The sequence below is a fragment of the Buteo buteo genome, chromosome 4 (genome assembly GCF_964188355.1).
Source record: "Buteo buteo chromosome 4, bButBut1.hap1.1, whole genome shotgun sequence".
NCBI lineage: Eukaryota > Metazoa > Chordata > Aves > Accipitriformes > Accipitridae > Buteo > Buteo buteo.
In genome coordinates, this window is record NC_134174.1 from 56,302,100 (window position 1) to 56,315,231 (window position 13,132).

A 13,132-nucleotide genomic window follows, 5' to 3' on the forward strand; every position below is an offset into this window, starting at 1 on the left:
TTGGTAAAGGGAGTAGGTCCCATGTTCTACTGCCAGCTCAGAGCTGAGCTACAATTCACAGGGCCACCTGCTTGCACTGACTTAGCCAAGACTGCATTCTGCAAAAAGACTGTTCCCCTTTAATGGCAAATCTGAAGCTCTGAATGCTGCTGAGTCTAATAGGCTTGCAAAGTTGGGATCTGAATACAGCGATTGCCTTGACACCAGTACCAGAGGTTAATAAATTTCTCCGACAAAGATTGACTTGTTTTATGGCAGCAGACAGGAGTCTTATTTAGTGACCACTGTGCTAGCTTTCTTACAGCCACAGAAAGGCAGGACACTTTCTGCTTCCAAGCCCTTCCTTCCTTCTTTTCAGTCTGACGTGTTGAGATCCATCTAGTATCTTGGTGAGGCAGAAAAATATACCCACCTTGGTCTCCCTTCGGGCCTGGTGGGCCTGGTGGACCTGGTGGGCCTGTGAGGAATGTTTCTGTAATTAAAACAAAAAGGTTTCTTTATGAAATCCAACAGAACATGACACAAGTTTCCTCTGGCTCCACCTGCTCCTAGCCAAGGATGTGCTCTCTGGAACCCCAACAGGCAGAACGTTCCCAGGGCACAGGAGGGAATGAGTGGGGAGAACCTACCTGAGGTGGACATGGAAGATCCTGGTCTCCCTGGTGGGCCTGGAGGTCCTGGCAATCCTTCTCCTAGGCAAAAGGGACACAAAAAGGCTTCAGGAAGGATGCGCCTCAGCAATTAAGTAAATGCATGTCAGAGCTGCTACATGTCCAGCCATAGCCATAGCTCAAATATTTCCAAGTGTAGGCTAGTATCATTGTTTTCTCCACACACATCTATCCCTGTCAGTTATTTTTCATTATCATTTGCCACCACAGCAGACATAGGACAGAACTCCTTTCTTTGTGGAACAGAGTGCTTATCCCACCTGGCCTTCACTGTACTGAAAGGGAAGGTTCATTTCATCACACGCCTGACCTGCTCCCCTTTGCTACTAAGCAGAGAATAAGGAATGGGGCTATGCTCCTGTCTCGTGTCCCCCTGCACCTCCTCTCTTCTAGCTGTGAAAGGGAAATCTGTGCTACAGGAAGTGGAGTGGGGATATGTTCCTCATGATAAGAACCGCTCCATCTGTCTCCACCTGGAAGTTAAGGCTGGACAAGTAAGAAGTAAAGATGGAACTGATTGCAGTTACTTCCTTTAGGGACTTGAGAACATTGAGTGTCTTCCCAAAAAGTATGGCTTTTATGAATTACTACTCTGGCTAGCAAACCTCTGTCAAGGCAAATCTCCTCTTGGGCAGCATCTTGCTGCTGTGAAACTATATTGTAGTGAAATTGTGTTAGTAGGAACCCACTATGTGAAATTCTGCTTCCAGTAAAGTCAGCCCTACTAACTCCACAAGGTCCAAGACTGCATCTGGGATACTGCAAGGCACGGGACAGAGGCACTGAAAAACCTCCCACTTTCCAGGTTTGTTTCAGAGAAACAACCTCTTACCTGGGGGGCCACGAGGTCCAGGAGGACCCTGCACAGATTCACCTGATGACAAAAGAAACAGGGGTATTATAGAATATTTAGTCAGCAAACTGCACGGCCCAGAAACATGACATGTGTTAGCGTCCCCCTGCTTACATACTGAGCTCTGCTATATTACATACCTGGTGGTCCAGGGGGACCTGGTGGTCCTGCTCGCCCTTGTAAATCTGCCAGCACTGTGCAAATGAAACACACACAAAAAAGGGAAAATTGTTGCTATAGAGCTACTGCTGCTATGGAAACACTGTCATTACGTTGCTGTTAGAAGCTCTTACAATCAAAGGTGGACTAAGGCAGGACCTGGGTGACCTAAGTCAAAGTTGAGGCAGAAAGGGAAAGGAAGAGATGTGTTTGGTTGCCAGCATGCAGGTTTAGAACAGGAAGCAAAATACAGCGCTGACTAGGCTAGCAGCATTTTGGAAACAGGGAGAAGATCTCTCTGTAGAGTAATGGTTGCTGAGGGAAAGAGCAAAGGACTCAAAGGCTAGAGAAGGAGGGAAAGAACTTTCAAGGAGAGGAAAGATTCTTTCAGAGGGGCAAGTTTTGGGAGGAGAACATTATGCAGCCGTTATTTAACAACTAGCTGCACTGTGTTATCTTGATTGGAGATGTATCCTCACCTCCAAGCTGAGGCACAAACTCAAAGTTCAGTGATGCTGAGATCCAAGACTCCTGAATAGGGGATGGGACAGTACTGAAGCATGGTCTGGATCTACATAACCCCATTCAGATGGTGATCAGGCAAGGACCATTTATGATTTTATGCTCTCCTCTACCTTGCCTCTCCTGCACACTTGCAGAGGTCCCAGAGCATAGGAATACTGATTGTAAGTAAGTGCACCACACATCTAGTATTGCACAGAACAAGCAGACACTCTTCTTGGGATGCTGCTAATCCATTCTGTTCTGCTCCACTTACTTTCATCTTAAAATAGCATTTGCTCCCCTGTGAATTTGTCCTCTAATTCACAGAGATATTCTGATTTCTCTTGCTCAGATTAATGTGCCTTCTCAAAGTGGTTCTCCTTTTACGGATAGCTCTGTGTTCATATTACATAGGGAACTGCCCTGTGTGAACACAAGGGCTAAAAGGCCAGGCTGAAACCTCACAGCTCTGTGACCATCTCTAATGTTAGGGACTGTTCACCATCACCATTCCTTAGCTTTCCTCTCTGTGACATGGGCCTGATGCCATCTGTCTCCTTTAGAAAGCACTTTTGGATGCACAGATGAGAGGGAGGGCAGAAGAAGTAGCTGGTATTGCTGTCCCACCACCAAACATATACACACACACACTTGCCCTATATCACATTGAGGGGAAAGAGGTAGAGGCATCTCCTGTTAGCTGTGAGCAGGCCTTGAGGCCTCTGGCACCTCCAAGCAAAGGAGTGGAAAGGCAGGCCCACTTACTTTGAGATGTTAATGATGAGACTTCTGTTTTGATAGTTTCTATCACAGCTTCACCTGGGGATCCCTTCTCACCCCGTGGACCTTTTTCAGGAAAAAAAAAAGAGAAAGCAAATTATGTAACTGAGAGAGGATGACATTTTGTACCCACTCCTCACCTCCCTGACAACAGGTTCAGACTTTGCTTATGTGAACTGGGAGCATGAACTCAGTCCCTGGCTCTGAGGGACACTGTATTAAAATGTAGAAATTACTGCACAATTTGCTCTAACAGGATCATAGAAAGCCAGCTAAGAAAGGTTCATAGGAGTCAGCTCTGTTCAGGCCCTTCCAAACAGCTGTCTGTCCAATTGGCAGTGGTTTCACAGTGACATTATTCCCAATTTGGTTCTAGTTTATTCTCCCACCTTTCAAAATGGCAGGAAGCATCCAGCTGGGCTATACCCCCTACCACAGACAGGCAACTGCACTTGAGAAATGCCTTAGAAATACCAGCCTCCAGAAAAACATAAGAAAAAAAGAGATTTGCAGCATCCACATCATGCTGGCTCTTACCACCCTCCCTTCTTCCCCTGGGAAAGAAAAAAGAATAGCAATTCTGTACAAGATTAATTAAGCCAAATAGTGCAGCAAAATTAACTGAAAGGAAGAAATCTGCAAACAAAAAAGGGAGAGGGATTGTGCCAAGGGCTGAGAGAATTAGAAACAAGGGAAAATTAATGAATTCAGTTCTCTTAAGAAACAGAATCAGAGCTGATGGAGAATGGTACCTTGTTGTCCAGGGAGACCAGCTGGTCCAACAGGACCTGATTTCAAAGGAAAAAAAACCAGATTGCATTAGATTTTTCTGGTTGTATTTTACAGTAGCAGGAAAGAATCAATAGGTCTTTTATAAGAACTGAGTTTCAAATAATGTATTTGTCTGCACAAGTAAATGGAATTGCTATGGGGTATGAATTCATCAATGTCCCATGTATTACTTGAAGCTCCGGAGAAGAGGCTTGTTTTCCATCATGTGGCAATTAAAGTACTTAGTGCCTCTTAGACCGGGGAAATAACCAGAAAGTCACTGACCACAGTAGAAATGCAATAAGCCTAATCCTCCTCTCTCATTCCCTGCTGCAAATTGAGGCTAGCTCTACCAAACCAGCTCCAGGATTAGCTCCAGCTATACAGCTGGGAGAGGCACAGAAGTGCCATGAGAACCAGAGCTCAGGAACTCTGCTGCCTGACACCAGCGTGCTGGAGGGCAGTGTCTGATCTGGGACAGAGGAGGCTGAGGACAAGCTCATGCATAGCCAGACTCTGTGTGTGTGTGTGTGTGTGTGTGTGTGTGTGTGAAAGATTTGCAGATGCTCACGTGGGATTTCTGCTGTCTTGAGTTCAAAGCTAAGACTGGAAAACAAGCACTTCCTGATTTCATTAACAGTGCCAGGAAAGGGATTAGACACAAGTCTGCTTTCCTGAGAGGCAAAAGAGCTTGATTCTACTCACTGGATTTGAACTTATCACTACTTTGTACTCATCAGGTCAAAGGACAACAACAGTGTTCCCAGTTTCTTCATCTTCTCAGCCCTCCCTTCTGTCCTTCCCCCCTGTGATCATATCCCATTTCTTCCTTGAGGATGCTGCTTTCCTAAGTCAACCTGAGATATTGGTCTTTCTGCAGGAAAGGGTGAGGACCATGAGTCCTGCCTGAGCAATCTTGCCTCCCAGACAGGGCAGCCTGGCAGAGACAATAAACATCACACATTAAATTATGGACTGGATGCACAGCAATGTAAGCTGCCTGCAAAAACCACAGCAGAGGAGCATCTTCCTCACCTGGAACACCTGGGGGTCCAGTGGGGCCGGCTGGGCCTGGGGGACCTGGTGGGCCTGGCAGAGCAATAGTTGACGAGCCCTCTGGAATACAAAAACATACACTTGCACACATACACATATATACACACATCCAGCGAATGTGTAACAAATCTTTCCTTGAGGAATCACACATCTATAGCGTATGTATTCTACCAGCACAGGGAGCCCCAGTACAGGTCTGACAGTCGAGATGAATTTAGGAGGCATAACAAAAACCAGAAAATCCTTCAAAAGCAGCAGTGTTTGAACTCTCACAGCACTACATACCAGCACTTATGACTTTTCCTGGAGCTCCAGGTTCTCCTAAGAAAACAAAGAGACAAAAGATGCATTTCTTTGGGGGGGAAGATTTGTCACTAGCTCAATGACATTGTCTTCTTAAACATGATTTCTGTTCTGTTTGCCCTTGATCTCCTGTCTAAGAAGTCACAGCACTAGAAGGTCATGAGGGAAGCAATAGAGCTCAGCTAATCCAGAGATATCCTCCGATCAGCTTTCCAAGCACTACCTCTGCCAGCATAGGCAATAGGCCTAGGTTTATCTGAGGCAGGCACGCAGCTCCCATTGCAGTCACCAGGCATCATACTCATATGCTCAGGACAGAACCAGGTTTGCTAAGGTTGTCTCAGCGGAGAACTGTCATGCTGCGTGCCTTAGCAGATGCCCTGCCTTTTGTGTATGCTCACGGAGGCCTTGGCTACCGTCTATTTCTCAAACCTTGCCTTCCTAAAGCCACTAGATGCCACTGTTGATTCAGGGACTGGTCAGCAGAGCAGCTATCCTCCCTAAAATGAAGTGCTTAGAAAGAAAATGAGTATTAGAAAAGAAACAAAACTCACCTTTAGCCCCTGGCCGGCCTGGACTGCCTGGAAGTCCTGATAGGAGGTAGATGAACAATTTAAAATGGTTAGTACAAATATTATTTGCTCTATTTTTTCCAGGTACCCTAATTGAGTTTCACTTGTGGGTTTATAGAAGGAGCTCCCTACTCATGACCCTGGCTTTCAGCATTTATAAGCAGGTCCCTGACAGCAAGTGGAGGAATTCACAGTGGACTGTACACTGAGCTGGTAGTGTCCCTGGGCATAGTTAAGGCCTTCCTTTCTCCCACTGCTCCCTGGATGACAGCACTGCTTCCTAGATTTACCTCCAGCTTCTTCCAGGTACTGCTCCCTGTCCTGAGGCTCCTGGATAAATTCCCTGGTGACTTGCCCCCCAAACCACCTTTGCTTGCAGACATCACATCCTTTGTTTTAACCTCTATTGCTACATCCTCTCCCCTCTGTTTCTGCTGCTGATTGGAAGGACTTTTCAGTGATGCACAGGGAACTGAAACATGTTATTTGTTGAAAACTATGTTTTGGAGAGAGGCAAATTTTCAACATTCCAAGGCCCTGCATTTCTCAAAAACTACACACCAACGACAAAACCTGTCTCAAAAGCCAAAGAAGATGCAGAAAACTTGGAATATCACTTTGGAAGCCCTGAGCAGCACCAAGGGAAAATTACAAGGGTTTTCTGAGCCCATATCAAGTGTGTCATTAATGAACTGGAACATGGTGGAAAAGCCTACCTGGTGGTCCTTGGGGTCCTGTGAGACCTGGTAGAAAAAGGCAAAAATTTTAAGTCATCTAAACAAATTTCAGGTGGGGAAAGGATAGCAGGTAGAAAAAGATTGCATTTACTGGAAATTATAGCATACAGTCCACAAGTGATGTAAATTGGACTAGCACCTAGTATGTAAACTGAACATTGGCTCATAGCAGCTATGTTCTTGTTTGCAGTGTATACAAACCTGAGATCACAAAGGGTCTAGATTCCCTGTGTGTTTTCCTTTCATCACCATCTTACAGTACAGAGATCCTCTGCCAGGCTTAACTTCAAATTAAGACTGGAAATCGTTGACAGACATCTGTGTTCCTGACTGAGCAAAAAGTATTTTTGTTCTCTGTATGCTTTTACCTGGCTGTCCTGCATCTCCAGAGGGTCCTGGGGGACCTCGGGCTCCTGGCATTCCCATAAGACCTGGTTCACCTAGGGATATAATCACCATTAACAAGCCAGAAGTCACTGACTTACAATCTACCAATCCATTCAAGCTTGGCCACCAGCTGTCCTGCAGTACTTTCTACCTATTGTATCCTCATAGGCAACTGGCCATTTTCAGCAGCAGTGTCTGGCAGGTGATCATCAATGACAAAAGAGTTCTGTAGTAAGAAGAACTCTCTCACAAGTTTACAGCCAGCTCCATTGTATGTCTCAGTTCCATGCTTACATGGTTGACTCTACAGCTCTTCTGAGGCAGCAAGATCCCAGAACATGAACCTGCTGCCAACTTCTCCCACCCCTTTTACAAATCAACCTCCTGCCAAATCAGAAAGTACCTGCAGTTCTATCATCTCAAAGGAATCCCTTACCTTTTTCACCTGGCTGTCCATCACGGCCAGTTTGTCCTGTCCAAAGAAAAGAGATTGTTAGGGACTGCTGAAATAGTACCACACTTGCCCTGTCCTCCTGCTAAGTGAGGTACAACCTTAAACACAAGAGGGTGGCTTTTCATCATATTGCATCTGAAAGAAACCTTGGCTGCAGTTACTGAAGATCCAGAAAACATTCACTTGAAACTTAACTGTAGGACATCTTATCTGAGTATACAGACTAATCTTATCTATCTAGAGAAAAGACCTAGGATCACAACCAGTATGATTCCACTCCCACATTGTTTCCTTGTCTGTGCTCATAGAAATACACTCTGGGTAGAAATGACATTGTCCCACATATAAACACAGCTGTTTTCTGTTACCCACCTACAGGTCCTTTAGCCCCTGGCTCTCCTGGAAGACCAGGCATTCCTCTTGAGCCTTGTTCACCTGTAGCAAAATGGTATGAAAACGAATCAAACAAATCTTGGCGAAGATACAATTTATCACTGTCAGCAATATTTGGTGCTTTGCAATTGAAAAACAACATTGACAGGATGTTCAGGCTTCATGATTTGTGACTGTCTCTGGGCATTAGAAAAGCTCAAGTGACAGGAACACAGGGCACGTGAGGGAGAATTTCCCTAAAGCTAAATACAAAGATTGCTACCAATATTACTGGAATCAAGAATGGGATCTAGTTGTTTAAAAATTGGGTGCAAAAATAAAATTCCTATAACCAATAACATCATTATACTTTTTTCAGAAGGCTAACTGGGATTGGCTGGGCTATACTGTTATTTGAAAACTCAAATAATGCACATGTATATTAGATAGGCTGTTACTCCAGGAAAACAATCCACTGACCTGTCATTCCACGAGAACCCTTCTCACCCTGATCACCTGTGGTACAAAAAAGGGAATGATTCTGTGAGATTGCTTCATTGTATTGTAAGATGTTTCCATCAGAGAAAATAAAGTCTGCTTTCTGACAAAAGCACAGAAGAAAAAGCCAAAGAAGGATAGCGTTAATACCCATGGACAGTATCCATATCTAAAGGAATCTAAAGAAAATATCCACAAAAGATATCTAACTGATCAACATACCTTTGGGTCCAGGTGCTCCAGCGGCTCCTTTCTCACCTGAAAGATATGTGGATGATTGAAGAATACTAATAACAAGTCAGAATTGAAAGGAATTTCATGCATCAAGAAAAATCATAGTGGAAATACAGATACTCTGATATCAGACAAACTCAAACTGGCAATTCCTTTCCTTCAATACAGCTCCATCCATCCAACCATGTTTCCTCACCTAGCCTGCTCTGTTACCTCTGTGTCTTTTGTATTTCTCAATATTTGCTTGCAATCACTGACTAAGTAAGTTTAGTTCCTCCTTCCCTTTCCTCAGTCTTATGCTTTTCTTTGTCCCTAGCATCAAAATGCTACATGCTCAGACCAAGTCTGCTACTCAGAGCAGTGCTAGAAAAGCACATCAGCTAGCGCTGCTGTAATTGCTGAGGGGAAGAGAAGCTCACCTTTAGCACCTGGGAGACCTGCTTCTCCTCTAAATCCTTGTAGGCCGGGAGGACCTGCAGAAAAATGAGATGGGGGGTTTAATTCATCTCACTCACCTTTATGCACCACTGAAGAGGAAAAACTATGAGAAGCTGTCACTGGTTTTGTTTTCTCTAGTCTCTAGATGCCATAGCAAAGGAATGCAGCACTCACCTGGAGGACCTTGTGGGCCTGGAGAACCCATCAGACCTGTGAATAAGGAACATGGATTTTCTTTCAGTAACACCACAATTAGAAAATTAACAAATCTCTTTTGGTTTGCCCAATAGCATCCACAACCCAACAGGTGTTTAGCAGATTGGAATTCCCCCAGCTACTGGAAGAATTTGCATCAGTGGCATCATCAAAACCAGGACAACAAATCTACACAACTTAGTCTTGTGACATAAAGGAAGTTGTTTTCCCTAAAGTAAGGTAATGAGACTCAAGTCTTCCATCTTGGCTGAGACGCTGGGATCTGTGCTTCAAGTGGGACTCATTTGTTTATAGTGCAATTTTTATCACAGTTACATGGATTGTACAGCTGTAATTCTGTTAGAAGCCTGTTAGGGATATGCAGTTTACCTTATTATTTCTGAAAGTAGAGAAAAAAACAGCTGGAAACTTCACATATCTTAAAGATCGATGTTTTGAGAAACCTCCCTGCCAATCCTCATTCTCACTAAAAATCTCCAAGAATTCATTGCTCTAAAGTTATGTGTACCTACCAAAGTAAATTTTATCTAAACCAAGGACCATTAGTTCACTTTTCTGATTACTGCAGTGCAACACAAGTGAAGCAGGAAGGCTGGAGTTCTCATTTAGTCCTAACCAGTCTGCTAGGCTCTCTCTGTCCATCTTCATATTTACCTTTAAGGCCAGCAGAACCTGGAGGACCAGGTGGCCCTGGAGGACCTGGCTCACCAACAACACCTAGAATGCAGAATAAGAGCATGAATAGATACTGTAGAATACAATTGCGATTGCATTTTTCCATTATCCCATCTCCTGTTATTCTTTCTTTGGCAAGTGTCATGAAAAATCTGCTGGTCAGTTCAAACCACCCAAGTAAGCGTGCATTGTCCAAGAGAAAAATTGCATCTCACTGGGCTTTGGGGTGAGCAAGACAAATCCCCCAGCTTTGGTGACTTGGATAACAGGGAAGAAGATGACCTTGATACTAAGTGCTTTTGGTTCTGCCACATTGAAACCTGACTGTGAGACCCGGCAAACCAAAACAACCCTTGTTTACCCATTGTAAGTTTGACAAAAAAAATCCCTTAGGCCAGATTTGTCTGTGCTGGGAAATGTCTGAAATGAAATCTGGATTTGATTAATCAAATCAAATTCTATCACTGACGTGTTTTATAAATTGGGACCAAACTCTAGCTTTTGTCCATCTCTGCTTTATGCAAGAATGGGACACTTAGTTCCTACCTCTGTCTCCTTTTTCTCCAAATCCAGGTGGTCCAGGCTCCCCTCGAGGCCCTGGTAGCCCTTCTCGACCTCTTTGTCCCATGGGACCTTCCATGCCAGGATCACCTACAGGAAACAAATGCCTTGTAAAAAAAGGTGTCTTTATGGGAGGCCTTGGGCAAGAGGATCCATGGCCACCTCCATGGGGAAGGCAATGATCACACCAACCTGGTGTCTGTATTCCCATGCTATGTGTCAATCAGTTGTGAGAGACTAACAGCATTGATAGAGATGCTTACCCATGCTGCCTTTCTGTCCTTTTGGTCCTTCTGGTCCTTGGTGCCCATTTGGACCAGGAATGCCTGGAAAGAAAAACAGAGCAAATGTTCAAAGCCCTTGTCTGTGTACCATGAAAGAATAACATGCAAATTAGGGGAACCTGAAGCCTGGAGGGATTCATTAGCTCGGGTAAAGAATATATTACTTGGAAGGTGGGTACTTGAACAGGGATCTCTTTAGAAGAACACAATACATGTAAGAGCACAAGAAAGTTGGGCCAAGTACTCATGCAGCTGTGGGATTCTTTCAAAGGTAGGCTGGGATCTTCACAACCCCAAATTAGCCATGTTAAACTAAGTGGAAGTCAGGCTAAGGCCTTGCTTGTAACCAAGTCTCTGACTTGTGTCTGTAGCTCCACACTAAGGTATTGATCAAGTGACTTAGTCTATGCTAAATATTGGCTCCTTAGATAACCACCTTGAGCTAGGTTTGCAGTGCAAAATCTGTTCTTGCCTACAGTAATGTCACTAAATGTCCTTCCTCAAAGGGGAATTGTACTACTGCCCACCTGGGACACCAGGAAGTCCTCGCTCTCCTGTAGAGAGAAAGAAATAGACAGTCACAGTAGGGAATAAGTCTTCCCTGTTTGTCACTTTGGCCGATCCTCACCCCCCATAAAAAGAAGTTTATGTTCCTGGCATGTTTACAAGTTCTACCATCTCCAGCAATGCCACATTGGCCCCCTTGTATTTACGCAATGGATTGAATCATTCATACCACACAAAATCCTCTGACGCACTCTGTGATTAAAACAGGTAGAGCTTGGCTTCAGGAATGACTTTCATCCAGGTGAAAGAAGTTTCTAGATTCAAAGTGAGATCTGTTACCTCTTCTACTGTGAACTCTAAAATTGTCTTTGCCCAGAAGAAGAGTAAAAATCCCAATCATCACAACAATATCTGAACTACAGAATGCATCAGCTTCTGTATGTAACTTCTGCAGTAACAATAATCCATTTGCTATGCAGGCCCTATGGCAGGCTGCCAATCTACCTGAGAAAGCAGGTAACTCCAGACTCACCTCTGGGACCTTGCATTCCCATGTCGCCTGAGAAAAGAGAAAAATAAAAAGATCAAGAGAGACCGTGGGGGTATTTCCAATGATTACTCATTCATTTTGTTTTTCTAGTTACTCTCCCACCTTCAATGAAACATGAAGGAATTTTGGGTGAATAGGGTCATTTCATACTTGAATAGTGCAGGATCAGGCTCATCCCACTAGTGGCAAACAGGATCTGGCCTTTCACACTGGCTCAATGCAAGATTGGGCCTCCTGTGTTAGTTCTGCATGGGATTCAGGTCCTCTACAATTTAATCAGCAAACTAGCTTTACACTCCAGCAGAACTAGAGAAGTGATTGTTCCCCCATGCTCAGCACTGGTGAGGCCACACCTCGAATACTGTGTTAGTTTTGGGCCCCTCACTATGAGAAAGACATTGAGGTGCTGGAGCGTTTCCAAAGAAGGGTAATGAAGTTGGTCATGGGTCTAAAGCACAAGTCTTATGAGGAGTGGCTGAGGGAAGTAGGGTTGTTTAGCCTGCAGAAAAGGAGGCTGAGGGGATACCTTATCGCTCTCCAACTACCTGAAAGGAGGTTGTAGCGAAGTGGGTGTTGGTCTCTTCTCCCAAGCAGCAAGCTATAGGACAAGTGGCCTCAAATTGCAGCAGGGGAGGTTTAGACTGGCTATTAGGAAAAATTTCTTCACCAAAAGGGTTGTCAAGCATTGGAACAGGTTGCCCAGGGAAGTGGTTGAGTCACCATCCCTGGAGGTATTTAAAAGACGTGTAGATGTGGCACTTAAGGACATGGTTTAGTGGTGGACATGGCAGTACTAGGTTAATGGTTGGACTCGATGATCTTAAAGGTTCTTTCCAACCTAAATGATTCTATGATTCTTTTTGTTCAAGTATACACCAGCTTTATCTTTCTCACTGCCAATTGCCCCTTGTGGCAACATCCACCCCAAACTTGTGCATTGCCAGAGCCAAGAAATAGGACAGGGGAAGAGAAGGACTATATGGCTGTACCTTTCGCACCAGGTTCTCCTCTCTCCCCTCGGAAGTAGCCTGTAACAGGAAGTGAAGGGGCCGTTAGACCACATTTCACAATGGCATAGCTACTCACTTCATGTACAAGGATCCTTCTATTTGGATTTTGAGGCTGCAGGCAGCACAGGCTATCAAGCACAGCATGGCTTTTTAAGTAGAGTTTCCTCAAATTTGCTTTCTCAAATCCATGAAAATTCTGAGGCTGGGAGAATGTAGGCTCCTCTGTTCTTAACCTATTTCCATCATCTGCTAAACAGAAGTAAGTCATCTTTCCTTTGCTAACAAAAGTAACATGAGAAATAAGTTGTGGGTTCATTTTTCTGTGTAGTTCTTTCAAAATTGAAAACTCACTTGCTACAGCAAACATGATACATCCTGGCACAGGATAGCATGTCCACAACTTCCTTTCTTCTCCCTTTTCCGCTGGCTTTAAGGGATGTACCATCAGTGTGAGTGGCAGCACTCTGAGCTCCAGCACAGCCTGTCTTTGAGGACAGGTGAGGGCACTATTTTTGACAGACTTCATTGCACTTGAAAAGT

General features: G+C 44.4%; 1 protein-coding gene across 1 annotated transcript in view; it reads right to left on the bottom strand.

The window, feature by feature from the left end:
• Positions 1 to 13,132, bottom strand: part of COL17A1 (collagen type XVII alpha 1 chain) — a 42,978-nt gene that overhangs the window by 10,543 nt on the left and 19,303 nt on the right. Inside the window, 23 exon segments of the mRNA XM_075026330.1 lie at positions 413 to 472; positions 630 to 692; positions 1,504 to 1,545; positions 1,665 to 1,718; positions 2,953 to 3,033; positions 3,720 to 3,755; positions 4,774 to 4,854; positions 5,080 to 5,115; positions 5,652 to 5,687; positions 6,386 to 6,412; positions 6,775 to 6,846; positions 7,230 to 7,265; positions 7,620 to 7,682; positions 8,100 to 8,135; positions 8,340 to 8,375; positions 8,771 to 8,824; positions 8,964 to 8,999; positions 9,660 to 9,722; positions 10,227 to 10,331; positions 10,505 to 10,567; positions 11,053 to 11,079; positions 11,565 to 11,591; positions 12,572 to 12,610. Coding sequence (XP_074882431.1) covers positions 413 to 472; positions 630 to 692; positions 1,504 to 1,545; positions 1,665 to 1,718; positions 2,953 to 3,033; positions 3,720 to 3,755; positions 4,774 to 4,854; positions 5,080 to 5,115; positions 5,652 to 5,687; positions 6,386 to 6,412; positions 6,775 to 6,846; positions 7,230 to 7,265; positions 7,620 to 7,682; positions 8,100 to 8,135; positions 8,340 to 8,375; positions 8,771 to 8,824; positions 8,964 to 8,999; positions 9,660 to 9,722; positions 10,227 to 10,331; positions 10,505 to 10,567; positions 11,053 to 11,079; positions 11,565 to 11,591; positions 12,572 to 12,610 — 1,173 coding nt within the window.